At 47.7% G+C, this 16,196-nt stretch overlaps 1 protein-coding gene and 1 pseudogene across 1 annotated transcript; one reads left to right on the top strand and one right to left on the bottom strand.

The window, feature by feature from the left end:
- Window positions 1-792: 792 nt before the first annotated feature.
- On the top strand, window positions 793-7,194 carry LOC125517002 (uncharacterized; annotated as a pseudogene).
- Window positions 7,195-14,691: 7,497 nt separating this feature from the next.
- LOC147966567 (uncharacterized) lies at window positions 14,692-15,324 on the bottom strand. Its single transcript, XM_087527298.1, has 2 exons — window positions 15,080-15,324; window positions 14,692-14,966 (listed from the first exon to the last, which is right to left on the bottom strand). The coding sequence occupies exons 1-2, from the start codon at window positions 15,252-15,254 to the stop codon at window positions 14,854-14,856; spliced, it is 288 nt and encodes a 95-aa protein (XP_087383424.1). The 5' UTR covers window positions 15,255-15,324; the 3' UTR covers window positions 14,692-14,853.
- Between the last annotated feature and the right edge of the window lie 872 nt (window positions 15,325-16,196).

Below are 16,196 nucleotides of genomic sequence, written 5' to 3' on the forward strand. Positions count from 1 at the left end.
GACTAAGTTCATGATAAATTAAAGTTCAATTAATCATATTACTTAAGAACTCCCACTTAGATAGACATCCCTCTAATCATCTAAGTGATCACGTGATCCATATCAAATAAACCATGTCCGATCATCACGTGAGACGGAGTAGTTTTCAATGGTGAACATCACTATGTTGATCATATCTACTATATGATTCACGCTCGACCTTTCGGTCTCAGTGTTCCGAGGCCATATATGCATATGCTAGGCTCGTCAAGTTTAACCCGAGTATTCTGCTTGTGCAAAACTGGCTTGCACCCGTTGTATGTGAACGTAGAGCTTATCACACCCGATCATCATGTGGTGTCTCGGCACAACGAACTGTAGCAACAGTGCATACTCAGGGAGAACACTTATACCTTGAAATTTAGTGAGAGATCATCTTATAATGCTACCGCCGTACTAAGAAAAATAAGATGCATAAAGGATAATCATCACATGCAATTAATATAAGTGATATGATATGGGCATCATCATCTTGTGCCTTTGATCTCCATCTCCAAAGCACCGTCATGATCAGCATCATCACCGGCTTGACACCTTGATCTCCATCGTAGCACCATTTTCGCCTCGCCAACTATTGCTTCCACGACTATCGCTACCGCTTAGTGATAAAGTAAAGCAATTACATGGCGATTGCATTTCATACAATAAAGCGACAACCATATGGCTCCTGCCAGTTGCCGATAAATGTGTTACAAAACATGATCATCTCATACAATAATTTATATAATCACGTCTTGACCATCACATCACAACATGCCCTGCAAAAACAAGTTAGACGTCCTCTACTTTGTTGTTGCAAGTTTTACGTGGCTGCTACGGGCTTAGTAAGAACCGTTCTTACCTACGCATCAAAAACCACAATGCGGTATAGTGATTGTTTTTTGATCTTAAGAAAGAACCATGTTCATTGAATCCGATTCAACTAAAGTTGAAGAAACTGACACCCGCCAGCCACCTGTGTGCAAAGCACGTCGATAGAACCAGTCTCATGAACGCGGTCATGTAATGTCGGTCCAGGCCTCTTCATCTAACAATACCACCGAATCAAGAAACAACTAGTGACGGCAAGCAATATGTATATACCCACGCCCACAACTCCTTTGTGTTCTACTCGTGCATATAACATCTACGCATAGACCTCGCTCGGATACAACTATTGGGGAACGCAGTATTTCAAAATTTTCCTATGATCACGCAAGATCGATCTAGGAGATTCATAGCAACGAAAGGGGAGAGTATGTCTACATACCCTCGTAGACCGAAAGCGGAAGCGTTAAGAAACGTGGTCGATGTAGTCAAACGTCCTTGCGATCCAACCGGTCAAGTACCGAACGCACGGCACCTCCGCGATCTGCACACATTCAGCTCGGTGACGTCCCTCGTACTCTCGATCCAGTTGAGGCCGAGGAATAGTTTCGTCAGCACGACGGTGTGCTGACGGTGATGATGAAGTTACCGGCGCAGGGCTTCGCCTAAGCACTATGACGATATGACCGAGGGGTGTATCTGTGGAGGGGGCACTGCACACAGCTAAAACAATTGTCAACTTGTGTGTCTATGGGGTGCCCCCTCCCCCGTATATAAAGGAGGGGAGGAGGGGGCCGGCCGGCCTCATGGTGCGCCCCAAGGGGGGATTCCTACTCCTACTAGGAGTAGGAATCCCCCCTTTCCTAGTCATAATAGGAGGGGGAAGGAAGGGGAAGAGTTGAAGAAGGAAAGGGGGGCCGCCCCCCTCCCAATTCGGATTGGGCTTGGGGGGCGCGCCCCCACCTCTTGGCCGCCTCCTCTTTCTTCCACTAAAGCCCATGTAGGCCCATTAAACCCCCGGGGGGTTCCGGTAACCCCCCGGTACTCCGGTATATGCTCGAACTCATCCGAAACCATTCCGGTGTCCAAACATAACCTTCCAATATATCAATCTTCATGTCTCGACCATTTCAAGACTCCTCGTCATGTCCGTGATCACATACGGGACTCCGAACTACCTTCGGTACATCGAAACACATAAACTCATAATATCGATCGTCATCGAACATTAAGCGTGCGGACCTACGGGTTCGAGAACTATGTAGACATGACCGAGACTCACTTCCGGTCAATAACCAATAGCGGAACCTGGTTGCTCATATTGGTTCCTACATATTCTACGAAGATCTTTATTGGTCAAACCGCATAACAACATACATTGTTCCGTTTGTCATCGGTATGTTACTTGCTTGAGATTCGATCGTCAACATCATCATGCCTAGTTCAATCTCGTTACCGGAAAGTCTCTTTACTCGTTCCGTAATGCAACATCCTGCAACTAACTCATTAGTCACATTGCTTGCAAGGCTTATAGTGATGTGCATTACCGAGAGGGCCTAGAGATACCTCTCCGACAATCGGAGTGACAAATCCTAATCTTGATCTATGCCAACTCAACAAACACCATCGGAGACACCTGTAGAGCATCTTTATAATCACCCAGTTACGTTGTGGCGTTTGATAGCACACTAAGTGTTCCTCCGGTATTCGGGAGTTGCATAATCTCATAGTCATAGGAACATGTATAAGTCATGAAGAAAGCAATAGCAATAAACTAAACGATCATAGTGCTAAGCTAACGGATGGATCTTGTCCATCACATCATTCGCTAATGATGTGATCCCGTTCATCAAATGACAACACATGTCTATGGCTAGGAAACTTAACCATCTTTGATTAACGAGCTAGTCTAGTAGAGGCATACTAGGGACACTCTGTTTGTCTATGTATTCACACATGTACTAAGTTTCCGGTTAATACAATTCTATCATGATATAAGGAAATATAAATAACAACTTTATTATTGCCTCTAGGGCATATTTCCTTCAGATGAGTCATAAACATAAAACATCCCATACTAAATCATGGGTTAATTTGATATATGCCACTGCAACTTTGGCGATTCAGAAAAATGCCACTACAATTTCACACTTTGGAAAAATGTCACTGCAACTTTGCAGACCTTCTCTAGATGCCATTATGAATTTTTGGACAAAAATGCCCACGTCTTCTTCCTTGCTCTTCTCCTTCCACCGACCTCCTTTTCCTCAATCATGGCGGGTTGCAGCTCAAAAGGAATTGGCCTCGCAATCGCTCCCCTCCCCATTTCACCTCTCTTCCTAACCTCTCTCTGTGACCATCTCGACGAGGTCCCCATGGACCCGATCTCCATACCTTAACTCTCATTTGCCAGTAGCATCTTGATGCACTCGCACGACTTAAAAACACCTACCCGGGGATTATCTAGTGATGTTATAAACATTTTATAAATCCGGAGCGAGTTTAAACAAGCTTTATTTATACTAAACTTCAGTACTTAATTATAAGTACAACATCAGGTGGCATATTTTTTCTAAGAACCATATACAAAGATTGCTAAATTTAATATAAACTTCTTTGTTTACATTTCTAACATCAATCATCGAAAAATATATGCACACCATGCCAAATTAAATTTTGTATTGTAGCAGATATTGTTTCTATTTTAAACAATACCCTTTATAAGATTATACAAGATTTTCTTAAACTCGATTAGTAAAGAACAAATTCTCATCCTTTCACGGATTATTCTATCAAACTTGTGTAAATCATAGTGTATATTCTTCTTTTGAAATGGAGGCATACCCTCGACCCTTGCATTATTTCGATGTACACAACCATTTATTAAACAAAGTACAGGTATCAAGTTCAAAGAACTAAAGTAGTAACAATTAAGAATTAAACAACCACAACAAAAACATAATCGTACTGTATATACGTGTGTGCATTTGTATATTTCAATATTCTTAAATATCCCAGGACAAGGATATATAAAGCGTGGAGTTCAACAAATATCTTAGATCATCTCGAACAACTTTCCATTGCCATCCCCATTCTTTGTATTGGGCGAATTTGGGCCAAAAAATGAGCTCGGACATCCTACATTTCTCTAATAAATTATTGGTGATCATCAATAAAACGACCCAACTCCCAATATATAGAGGGGAACTTGGCCCTCTCCCAATACCATGGGGCCCATGTGTCATTTTTTAGATTTTTTAATTATGTCGAGCTTAAGATTACAATTCTCTGATTTGAAGCACAACTCAATATCTAGACTATGGTGAAGTCATGCCAAAAATATCTCTACCCATTCTGAGCCAAAGTGCAAATTCTTCTCTTGGTGGGTGCTTCACGGCAGGATTCTCATAGCTGACATGCTCGCAGTGAGGGGCTAGCATCACTACCCTTGTTGACAACTTTGCCCTTAGGCCAGGGAACTGTGACCGACCTTTGTAACGATTGACCTTTTACAGTCACAGTCTCGAATCACGTTAGGTCCTGGACTAGGGAGGCTAGCATGGCTACTTTATCTCTTTCGGGTCCTGGGGCCGTCTTCAACTTGTGGCATGGCATGCTTTCAGAGGAATATAAGGAATCATGCCACCACCGCAGTGGCCAACTTCTCTACACCTTTTGGAAACTTTGTAAGACATGGTTTTATATTTCTCTCAACTTTATTCGTGACATTGTTCCGTACTTCCATTAGAGGTTGTCGTGAACTTTGCAGCAAGTTCCCCTTAAAAAATCTTTAATATACATTTTAGGGCCACCAAATCCCGGCCGTTATGGCTGCCAGCTGCGCCTCTTACTTCCCCGCGCAGGCCCGTCGGAGCCCCTCCCCGTCCGCTGGGGCCGCGCTTCGATCCAGTGGACCTTCCCAACTCTCCTCCCCTCGGTCAGCGGCCTCGACGGCTGCTGCGTCAGATCCGGCCCCGACGCCGCGAATCCTGCGGCGCAGCGAGCCATCCGGGGTCGGGGTGTGGCTCGGACCGCCGGGTCTGGGAGCCTCTCCCTATGGGGGCCAGGCACACCTTAAATCCATGGTGGTTCGCCCCTCCTCACCGGCCATTCTTTCCTCTTCGCGCCAGGCCAGCCCGGTGGGGGGGGGGGGTGGTGGACGGAGGTCAAGTCCCGGAAGAAGGGGCGGGCCCGCTCCCGCTCGGCGGATCGTGGCGGGCGTGCTCCGATCCAGCGCTTGGACCGCCGCAGATCTCTCAATGTGGATGCGGGGAGGGAGGCCTTTTTAAGCAAGTTCAAAAGTAAATGCTTCCGTTGCCTCAGTAAGCGCCATCGCCGCATAGATTGCCGGGATCCTCTCCGCTGCATCATTTGCAGGCGCGCGGGTCATTTTGGCAAGGAGTGCCCTCAAAACCCAAGAAACGGTGGCCCGGGAGGGGCTGCCCGTGCTCGCTTGGTTTTCCTGGCTGCGACAAAAGCTCCGGACCACGACCGCGTAGTCTTCCCGCCAACGCCTCCCCCTGCCCCCATGACAAGCCTCGCCCTCTGCGACCCGGCCAGGAGGCCATGGGAGAGCAGCAAGATCATCGTGGCCTCCCCGGCATTGGAGATCGAGGAGCACGTGCTGCGCCAGCACGCGGTCACCCTCACCGCCGTGGACCGCTCGCACTCCACCATCCCCGCTGCGGTGGGCAGGGTCATCCTCGAGCAGCTCTCCACCCCCCCGCACCTGCTTCGCGTCACCGCCCACCAGCCAGAAGCTTTTCTAGTCCACTTCGACCTCCTTGCGCACCGGGACAATGTCGTGCGCCGGGGCGTCATCAAGGTGGAGGGATGCAAGTACTTCATCAAGGCTTGGAATGAAGACGACCACGCCGCGCTCCTCAAGTTTCACCACCACGTTCGTGTCGTGGTTCAAGACCTGCCCGTGCAGTTCTGGTCACTGCTGGGCGCGGAGGAGGCCCTCGGCGACATCGGCCGCGTCGACCGGCTAGACTCGCGCACCCTAGAGAGAGGGCACACCAAGACTTTCGCGTTCTGGCTTTGGGTGTGGGATGTTGCTCACATCCCCACCAAGCGCGCGCTCTGGGTGCTCAAGCGGGGCGCGGGCTGGGCGGACGAGATCGTCGGCCTCGCCCCCGCTGATCGCCGCATCCCCCCGCCGCCAGGCGTTCGGCGCTACGATCTCTTGATCCACGTCGACCTGCTGGAGGACTGGACCCCCCTCTCACCGCGCTCTTCGCACTCCGACCAGAGCGTGCTGCCCTCCTCGGAGGAAGACGATGACCGCCCCCTCCCGCGCTACGAGCCTGGCACCTGGGTGGCGCACGTCGAAGATGGGCAGGGCAAGGCCCGCAGCCGGGCGCCGCGCGTTGGGGCTGCGGCCTGCGGCCCTGTGCTCGGAGGTGGTGCCCGTGACCGCGAGGAGGACGGCGGAAGTGGCGGCGCTGGGCCCAACCGCTCCTGGAGGGACCGCCTGCTTGGCCGCCGTTGCCACGCCAGGGGCTGCAGCGAGGACGTCGTCAGGGAGGCGCATCGGCGCCGTAGTAGATCTCTTGCCGGGCGTCGCCACGGGGCGGACCGGCGTGGCCGTCAAGCGGGTGGCAAGGCCGCAGGTGCTCAAGTCCTGCGCGCAACACCACCGCTCCCCCTCCGCTCTGCGCCTCCTCCTCCCCTGCGGTGAAGGCGGGCCCGGTGGCCCAGTTCTTCTCCTTCTTTGACAATGGGCGCACCCTGTCTCCACCCCCGCGCATGGACTACATGCAGTTGGAGCTGGAGAGTGCCCTGCAGGAAGCCCTGGTCACCCCGCTGGCCTTCGAAGACAGTGGCCGCTCCCCTCCCCCTCAAGCTGCTAAGCCCTCCGAGTTGGAGAGCCCGGAGATGCTGACGTGCCTGCTGCCCTGCATCGCCTCCCCTGCAGCGGCGACGATGGGCTTCCAGATAGACGCGGTCACCCTCCAGGTGGGCGCCATGGTTGAGGAGCTGTTCGCCGCGGTGCCACCCCCGATCCTCTCTAGCCAGCCTCCTCGTCCTCGCCTCTCCACCCCGCCCAAGTCCAGAGCCACCTCCGCCCCATCTCACCGCAGTGCTCGGCAGGCGGCTGTTGGCACCTCCACCCCCATGGCGCAAAGGGCAGTGTTGCGCCTTGTTCAGGAGCTGGGAGAGGTCGGCCCGAAGGACAAGATGACTGAAAAAGCTGCAGCACGGATCATGAAGCGCTTCCAGGAACCACTCTCCGACGGCGACATTGCTGCGATCGCTAAGCTCACGGGGCTCGACCAGGGTGCTCTCAAGATCGCTGCGGGCATGGCAGGAATCGCCGAAGCGGAGGAGATCATGCAAGGCTGATCATGTTGGTAGTTTTAGTAATAGCTAGTCTCCGCCAGCGGATGGTCTTAAACCAGTTCAAGTTAGGTTTAGTTTCTATGATTAGTTCTCCGGTGTTGTGGACGGCTCGACGATGACGGGCTTTTGGGGCTACTGGTGGCCGTCGTCGCCCCTGGTTTCATTGTATGGTGTCTCTATTTGTTCCTAGTAGATGGTTCAGTTGGCGGAGCAGTTTCAGTTTCTTCGATGGATGACGACAATCTAACCTTCATGACCTGGAACGTTAGAGGTTTGAACTGCCCGGCAAAACGCTCGGTCATCAGCGACGTAGCCTCCTCCCATAGAGTAGCAGTGCTCTGTTTACAGGAAACTAAGATCGATACTTGGACGACTGCGGTAGCTAGCGAGATAGGAGGTAGCAGAATGCAGGGGTGTGTGCTGCTGCCGGCGATCGGGACTAGAGGGGCTGCAACGATTTTCTAGGACAAGGATGTAGTCGACGTAGTTTCGCACTACCTGGGTACTTTCTCCATTACAGCTAGGGTGCACGAAAGGAGCTCAGGGAAGGATTTTTGGATGACCACGGTCTACGGCCCAACCGATGATGCACAAAAAGAGAACTTCCTATCGGAGATAGCTGCTGCCGCCCCTCCAGCAGATGAGCCGTGGATGATCAACGGCGATTTCAACATGATATATCAAGCGCGAGACAAGAGCAACTCAAACATAAACAGAAGGATGATCGGGAAGTTTCGTCGGGCCATTGATTTAGCAGGACTCAAGGAATTCAAGTGCAAAAACCGGCGTTTCACTTAGAGCAATGAAAGAGAAAGCCCTACCATGTGTAGCATTGACAAGATTTTCTGCAACGCGCGCCGGGAAGAATCGCACCCAGACCACATGCTGGTTGCTGCATCAACTTCTTTCTCAGATCACTGCCCCCTGGTTCTCGCTGCTACGGATGCACCACGACGAAGCGGTAGGTTCAGATTTGAAAATTTCTGGCCTAGATTTCCTCACTTCTTCCAAACGGTCACTCATGCCTGGCAAAGACCGGTTCAGCACGACCGCCCTTTCATCAGAATCAAGAAGAAGCTTGACAGAACAGCGACCGACCTGAGAATATGGAGCAAGGCCTCTTTTGGTAGGGGAGAAATGCAGCTGTACATTGCAAATGAAGTCATACGTTTGTTTGACGTGGCGCAAGAAAACAGAGAGCTCACGCCTGCAGAATTTCATCTGAGAAAGCAGCTCAAGATGAAAGTGCTTGGATTAGCAGCCATTGAGAGGGCAAGAAGAAGGCAAGCCTCTAGGATTACCTGGCTAAAGGCAGGAGATGCAAACACGAAGTTTTTCCACACAAGAGTGAGAGCTAGAAGGAGGAAAAACTACATTCACTCCCTCAGGGAGGATGGCTCAGAGGTGTTTGATCACGACGGAAAGGAGAGGATTCTTCATGACCACTTCACTAGATTTCTGGGCAAGAAAGAGGATAGAAAAGCCACCATAAACTGGGAACGACTGGCCATTCCCACCGTTGATCCGCAAGGTTTAGACTCGCCATTGTCCATGGCTGAGGTTTGGGCAGCCATTGTTTCCTCCCCAACAGAAAAAGCTCCTGGTCCTGACGGGTTCACGGGACAATTCTTCTGCTCCTGCTGGCACATCATTCAGGATGACATCATGGCAGTGTTTAACAAGTTTCATCAGGTGGCTGGGCAAAATTTTCAAGAGATCAACACGGCCCTGATTATGCTGCTGCCAAAGAAGAATGGAGCTTCAGAGGTCAATCATTATCGCCCAATCAGCTTGATCCATTCAGTTGCCAAGCTAATCTTCAAAGTGCTCTCTGCAAGGCTGGCATGGGCCCTAGATAAAATCATTTCACCGGCATAGGCTGCTTTTCAGAAAGGCAAATGCATCCACGAGAGTTATCATTACATACAAAGCTGCGTTCGGATGTTGCATAGGACGAAGAAAAAGGCACTTTTCTTCAAACTTGACATAGCAAAGGCTTTTGATTCGGTGTCATGGGAGTACTTGCTCGAGCTCAAGCAAAAAATGAGTTTCCCTCCGAGATGAAACTGGATAGCGCTGCTACTCTCTTCTGCCACCTCCTCCTGCTTGCTCAACGGAATGCAGGGCCAATCAATATCTCATGGCTGTGGTTTTAGGCAGGGTGATCCGCTATCCCCGCTGCTTTTCATCCTGGTGATCGACCCTCTTCACCACCTCCTTCAAGCTGCTGCAGAGGAAGAGATGATCGCTCAGCTGCCAGGCCGTGGCATTAGCATGCGAATTAGCTTATACGCTGATGATGCCATCATTTTCGCCAACCCGGTGAAGGAAGAAGTGGATACTCTGCTGCACTTGCTCAGCAGTTTCGGGGAGGCCATGGGGCTGAAGTTAAACCAGGCAAAATCTGCAGTCATCCCAATTAACTGTGTTGATGTTCATTTAACTGAGGTTCTGCAAAACTTTGGGGGGATGCAGTCCACGTTCCCAACCACATACCTGGGACTGCCAATCTCTCCAAGGAAGCTACAACTGGTGCATTTCCAATTTATCATTGACTGGATACGCTCAAGGTTGGATGGGTGGAAAGGCAAGCTGATGAACATGGCAGGTAGAAGGGTACTGGTGCGTGCTGTTTTGACGGCACTGCCGGTGTTTGCAATGACAGTACTCATAGTGCCGAAGAAGATTCTAAAAGAGGTGGACAAAGCAAAGAGGCAGTTTCTATGGGCTCATGATGAGAATGTCACTGGCGCCAAATGCAAGGTGGCCTGGGGAGAAGTCTATTTTCTGGTGGACAAGGGGGGGCTAGGTTTGCTGGACCTCCATCGTTTCAGCACAGCTCTCCGGCTGCGCTGGTAGTGGCTCTCCTGGCAACAGCCACACCGGCCTTGGATGAACTTCCCGGCCCCATGTGTCAAGGAGGACCTGGAGCTGTTTGCATCTGCCACCAATGTGCACTTGGGCAACGGAAAAACAACACATTTCTGGACTTGCAAATGGATCGGGCCGGTGGCGCTGCAGCACGAGTTCCCAGACTTGTTTCAGCATACCAGAAGGAAAAACAGGACGGTTCATGATGCGCTGGCAAATGACACATGGGTACGTGACCTCCGGCATGGCAACACAGCAGAGATTGCTCACCAGTTTTTGCAAATGTGTAGGAAGATTCAGGGCGCAGGCATTGTTCTCTCCTCCGACGAGGACACGATCAGCTGGGTGGCAACCAGAGGAGGAGGAAACTACTACTACTCGGCCAAGGCTGCTTACGATCTACAAATCAGTGACATCCCTCCTTCAGGAGCCAAAGCTATGATTTGGAGGGCTTGGGCGCCAGACATGGTGAAGATCTTCGCTTGGCTGCTCCACCAAGACAAGCTTTGGTGCAACGATCGCCTACAACGGCGAGGGTGGCCCAATGGGTATTTCTGCATCTGGTGCAACAGAAATCTGGAAAGCTCAGTCCACCTTTTCTGGGACTGCCCTTTTGCCCGATCAGTCTGGCAGGCAGTGTCACGTAAATATGGTTGTGCTGTGCTCAAAGAAGCGCGGGATGCAGGTCATAATTCTCTCAGGCATTGGGAAAGACTGACCGCTCTAACGCCTCAAAGTTGCAGAAAGGGGCTAAGGACGATGTTGCTGCTGATCACTTTGGAGCTTTCGAAAGAGAGGAACGCGTGTGTGTTTAGAGGAAAAACGCCTCAGACGGAGGATGTTCAGCGAGCCATCAAGAACACGATGGAGCTCTGGCGGCTAGCAGGAGCTTGATGCATTGAGGCCCCGTTCGGGGAAGATGTAGCGAGATAAAACACACTGGTCATGTAGCTGGCCTAGCTTTGGTCATTCTTAGCTCTTTTAAAACCACGATCACTTGATCACTCATGTATTTCCCGCTGCTTTCTTCTAAATCAATGAAGCCGGTGAACCCGGATCTTTCAAAAAAATACATTTTAAGGAGTAGTGCTTCATGTGATGCATGATCTGAACAAAAGTTGAAGAAACAAAACCTGTACTAATAAGCACAAGAAATGTTTGTCATTGTCAGGCCAGGTTCCATATTTTTTGTTCATGTATCGAGCAGGATAGCACAAGCCTGTTGTGTGGCAATACAGCTGTAGAAGTAAGTTGAAAGTCACTCTGATCATTTACTTCAAAATTTAGAAGTAAGGTGTAAATGTAAGTTCCATCATCCAGATTAATTGATCTGGTAGGTGTAACTGGCGATGGATGAAGAAGCCTCTTCACCTTAAACTGTATTCGGTGTTGTTTGGTCTAAGCTTACATCCTCTGTTTTTCCACGATCTGTAACCAATCACCTTGAACTCAAATGTGTCTAAGAGTAAGCTGAGGATGCATAGTAGTTGGAGCATTGCAGAGTAGTAGTTGCACAGGCGCTAGTTCTTACTGTACATCTATGCATTCTTCACCTAGTTATATTTCTCTTGGAGGTCATTGTATGCAGCCTTACCTAGTTACCTGACACTGATGTTATTTCAGTACATGAATGCCATTATCAGGGCTCTACTCTACGTTGCACCTTGTTGGTGACTTTCAAAAGCCGGCGTGTGAAATCAGATACAAACTAGTAGTTCACAGATTGTTACCAACCAGAGTAGAAAAAATGAAGAAACTTGCCCTGTTTTTCTCTTGCTAGTATCGAACTCAAACACGCAATGAAAACTTGCCCAGGAGGAAGAAACCCAAGTTTGGTTAAGTCCACAGGGGCAGAAGACACTTTGGGTGGTTCTATACAATGTAGAAGCTGTTCTATACAGGCAGGCTACTGACCCTGGCAGTAACCTAGTTGTGTCCAAAACCATCTGAACAAGGTTTAGTAACCAGTGTATTTTTCAGATGAGTCAACCAACATTGCAGCCACATCATTAAACGCATGCTACTAGGAGTAGCAGATTTTTTCTGACTAAATAGATCCACAACACAAGAGAAATATGGATATCTAACACAACATAAACATGGAACTACCTCCTAAATTTTCTATGTGCAAGACTTAACATGAACGAACATTGTGTGACTGCACTGAGTGACCTTCATGGTAATTTGCAAGACATGAGGGGCATGTAACATGCTAGTGTTATGGCCTGGAGGAAAACACATTTAATTTTTCTGATTCTTCTTTGTAAGTTAAAGGCTACAATCTATAACTTTTTCTGATTCTTCTTTGTACTGTCGCATCAAGTCTTGGCATATTCTCCGGGAAAAAACTATGTCCTAGTTGAGTTCATGTGAAGCTGTAGTGGAATGGATCCTCATGGGCCTGGAGGAGCAGGTTTGGGAGGCTCTGGATTTCTGGGTGGCACTAGCCCTGGTACTGTGGGGCTGTCTTCTTTGTATCCTGGTAAGTTGAATCCTCGGTAAGCAAATGAAAATTTGGAATTCACATTTTTGCCACCGGAATCACCAATAAATTAAGTTAACATCTCAAAAGGAAATGAAGAAACAATTCATTCAGTTAGTTGGTTAGTTGTTTAGGGGTTAGCTAAATCGAAGTGCAATTTAAGTGGCGAGATATACATTAGTCGTTTAGCTTTCTTCCCTTGAAGTTTTTTCTTTCTGTTTGAATCAGATAGCTCTGATTCTCTGAAACTGACGAATGTTTCTGGCGCAGCTTCTAACTCCTCTGTTCTTGCTGCCCGCTCCAAGATTGTTGTGGCCTGCTCTTCAGACCTCTGGGCCGCTCACCCCCACCCTTCTGATAGCATGCCCGACATATCCATCACGACGAACTATGTACCAGATTACAATTCTTGGCCTAAATGTTTACTGAAGAGCTCACTTGGGTGAACACTCTGGCTGTTGGGAGTTTCCCTTTGCTACACTATACTTAGTAGTGAAGACAATTGTACTGTATCTCTTGGAGATCATTGTATGCAGTCTTACATAGTTAGGAGTACTTGGTACTGATGTTATTTTAGTGACCGAATGCAATTATTAGACACAATACGCCGCTACTGTTTCTAGATGGATTTTGTGCATTCAGTTCTTTACATCAATTTTAGTTTTTTTTACCAGGCAGGTGTTATACTTTTACCGTATGCTGTTGGGAGGATGCGTGTGCTGATTAAATTAGATCGAACCATACTATAAACTTAATTTGTTTGGCTCATTTTTACTCTGCACATTTTTGTTTAGTGTGTACCATGTACACCCCAGGGTTGCGTCCGTACCTTAACCTTTGTGTTTCAAATTAACATCTACGCACTATTATCTTGCTGGCGCCTTTGTTAACAAATCCAATGCTCAGATCATGTTGCACGTTGCTACATGCTCAGAGATACCAGTGTCGATTACAATAGATCATGCCATGAAAATAATTTGTTTAGACTGAACATGATAATGCATGTGCAATTTATCACCCACCAGGCCACCACAGATTGCATTGAAGATTCAAGAGCAACTGCTGACGGCATGGATTCTTGAACTATAAACATGACAAGAAATATGGAACGGAGGGAGTAGAAGCTAGAAAATTCCCCTCTTTATACCAAGATAACAAACGGGCAGGTCTCCCTTTTCTCCTGGAAACAAAATTCAAAGCACAGGTGGACCGCGTGAAGACATGGCTAGAAAAACAAAGTAACGGCATATCACCCGATCAAACCAGAATACTGTTTACATTTATTGATTATTCTGAACTTGGGATTGGAATTCTCCGATTTGAAGCATAACCTTAGTATCTAGACTGCGATGACATGTTAAAAACCATATGGGTTGAAATTCTGCAAAATTCACATAAAAATATCTTAATCAAAAAGGGCCTTATTTTTTGCAATTTGGTCTGCTACACCATGCTGTATACTGTCATAACAGAGCTGCCATTCTTTTCTTTTCAACAACTATCATACCCAATATTTTCCTACTTTATGAAGGCTAGTGGGACCTTCCGGAAAAACCTTGCGACATGTTGAAAACAACTTCTTGTTTTTTTTTTGGGCGTGTGGAAACAACTTCTTGTTACGTCAATGGTTTCAGTAGTCGTTAAATTACTACTTTGATAATAAGAAATGACTAAGATTGTATGTCTTTCCTTGAGAACTTGTCTGCCTGTACACAAAATGTAAAGATTTACGATGTTCACATGATGATTCTTAGCTAAAATGGATCAGCACAGAAAATACGCAAACTATCGCACGGCATGTCTCTAATACTAGTTTATTTACATAACGTACTGCTGTATTTCTGCCTCTAGATACAGATCGATGGTTGCGGTGTCTGGCCAAAAGTGAGGAACCGGGATGTATATATCGGTTCTTCTTTTTGCGATATGCTTGCAGTCTTTACCTAACTCAAGGACAAGTGATTAGGATCGTTTCGTTCGAGACGTCGTCGTAGTTTCAACCATGTACAGTTTTAATTACAACAGTGCAAGATCGAAAACGTTCATGCACGATTTAGATACATCCATATTATGTTCATGGTAAGATGTAAACGGAATTTCGGAACAAACTTATATATGTTCTCTTGAAACCACTGTGAAGTCCCAACTTTCTCAACAGTACTTTTATTAGTAGTTCGGTGTACTCTGCTTTTACACCCCTGATGACAGGAACAGAGTCACCACAGGACAACTTCACACAAATTTATTCTTATTATTAGTGCTGGCCACTGGGCCGCTGATCTCAAGCTCGACTGCGTTGCCTAGACGGACTAGTGACCGGTAGGCGGGACAGGCAGCGGGCGGTCGTGCGCCGGCAGGCTGTTGACCATGAAGGCCTTGTCTTCTTCCACGGCTGAAGGCCTTCCAGCTCCTTCGTATTCTCCTGCCATATTCACAGACCATGCAAACAAACAACAGTCAGAACCAGGGAAATGACAGGAAAATGAAATGGTTTATCAATGGCAAGCAAACGGAGAAACAACAGAGGTAGATTACCAATGGTGGAAGAGTGGCCATGGGCAGGAGGGTAAGTCGGTGGCTGCATTCCGGGAGCAGATCCTCCTCCCCTGATGCGGCCGCCGCCGACGTAGGTCTGGGCATGGCCGCCGACCACAAGCTGGCCGCAGACGAGCGCCACAAGGACCAGAGCAGGGAATGCCTTGGACGCCATCTCTCTTGGTCTCTCACTTTGGTTTGATTGCGTGATTCTCTGCCTATGTGGTGCTCTGTGCAGACACAACTCGGCCGGGGTGTATATATAGCAAATTGGATATACATCCGTGCATGTGGCATCAAAGAGATTAACGGCTGCTAGTGCCTAGTTAGGCAATGGGGTTTGATTATCAATCAACCGTAGCCCGGAGAGGAGGAATCAGTATCTTGTAGGATATGAATGGAGGAGTCAGTATCTTGTAGCATATGAAAGGAGGAATCAGTATCTTGTAGCTCTGCGGGCAAGGCACACCACCTAGCTAGCCTCTAGTCTGGCATAACCATCTCGGCACAAGTTAGCCAAGTCTGCCAAGAAAATGTTGCACATGTGCGCGTGTGTGGTGGTGTGCTGTCCGATGTAATATGAGAAAGATACTTCTATTAATCTTTTCTTTTCATACCCAAACAAATAAGTTAGGTAATAGAGCGGTCATATGTACCCCTGAATAAAAAAAATATGAACGGTATCTAATATACATCAAGGGCACATCCATTGGTGAAACACATGAAAAAAACATGAAAATAAAAAGGAAAATGAGGTAAAAAGGACACGGAGTATCTGATACCAAGATCAAATGCTCCTTGATGAAAATTAAATTAAAAATAGTACATAAAATGAAAAAAATCTGAATATTTTTGTGGTAAACATTCTCAAGTGTCTTGTGGGCTTGCAAATATTTATCAAGAAATAACATTCATGGAAGTCGTGAAAACAAACGATGCTCCAAAAATGCTAGTTTTGAAAGCATTTTGGAGCGTTGATTCTTTTTTTCCATGGCGTCCACGAATGTCCTTTCATGCTGAAATTTGTCAAGCGCATAAAACATTTGTCAAAATTTACCAAAAAAAACATTTACATTTTTTTGTATTTTTTACTAATTTTATTTTACTGTTCATCAGG

This window comes from Triticum urartu, chromosome 6A (genome assembly GCF_056163025.1).
Source record: "Triticum urartu cultivar PI428250 chromosome 6A, HENAU_Tu73, whole genome shotgun sequence".
NCBI classification, from domain to species: domain Eukaryota; kingdom Viridiplantae; phylum Streptophyta; class Magnoliopsida; order Poales; family Poaceae; genus Triticum; species Triticum urartu.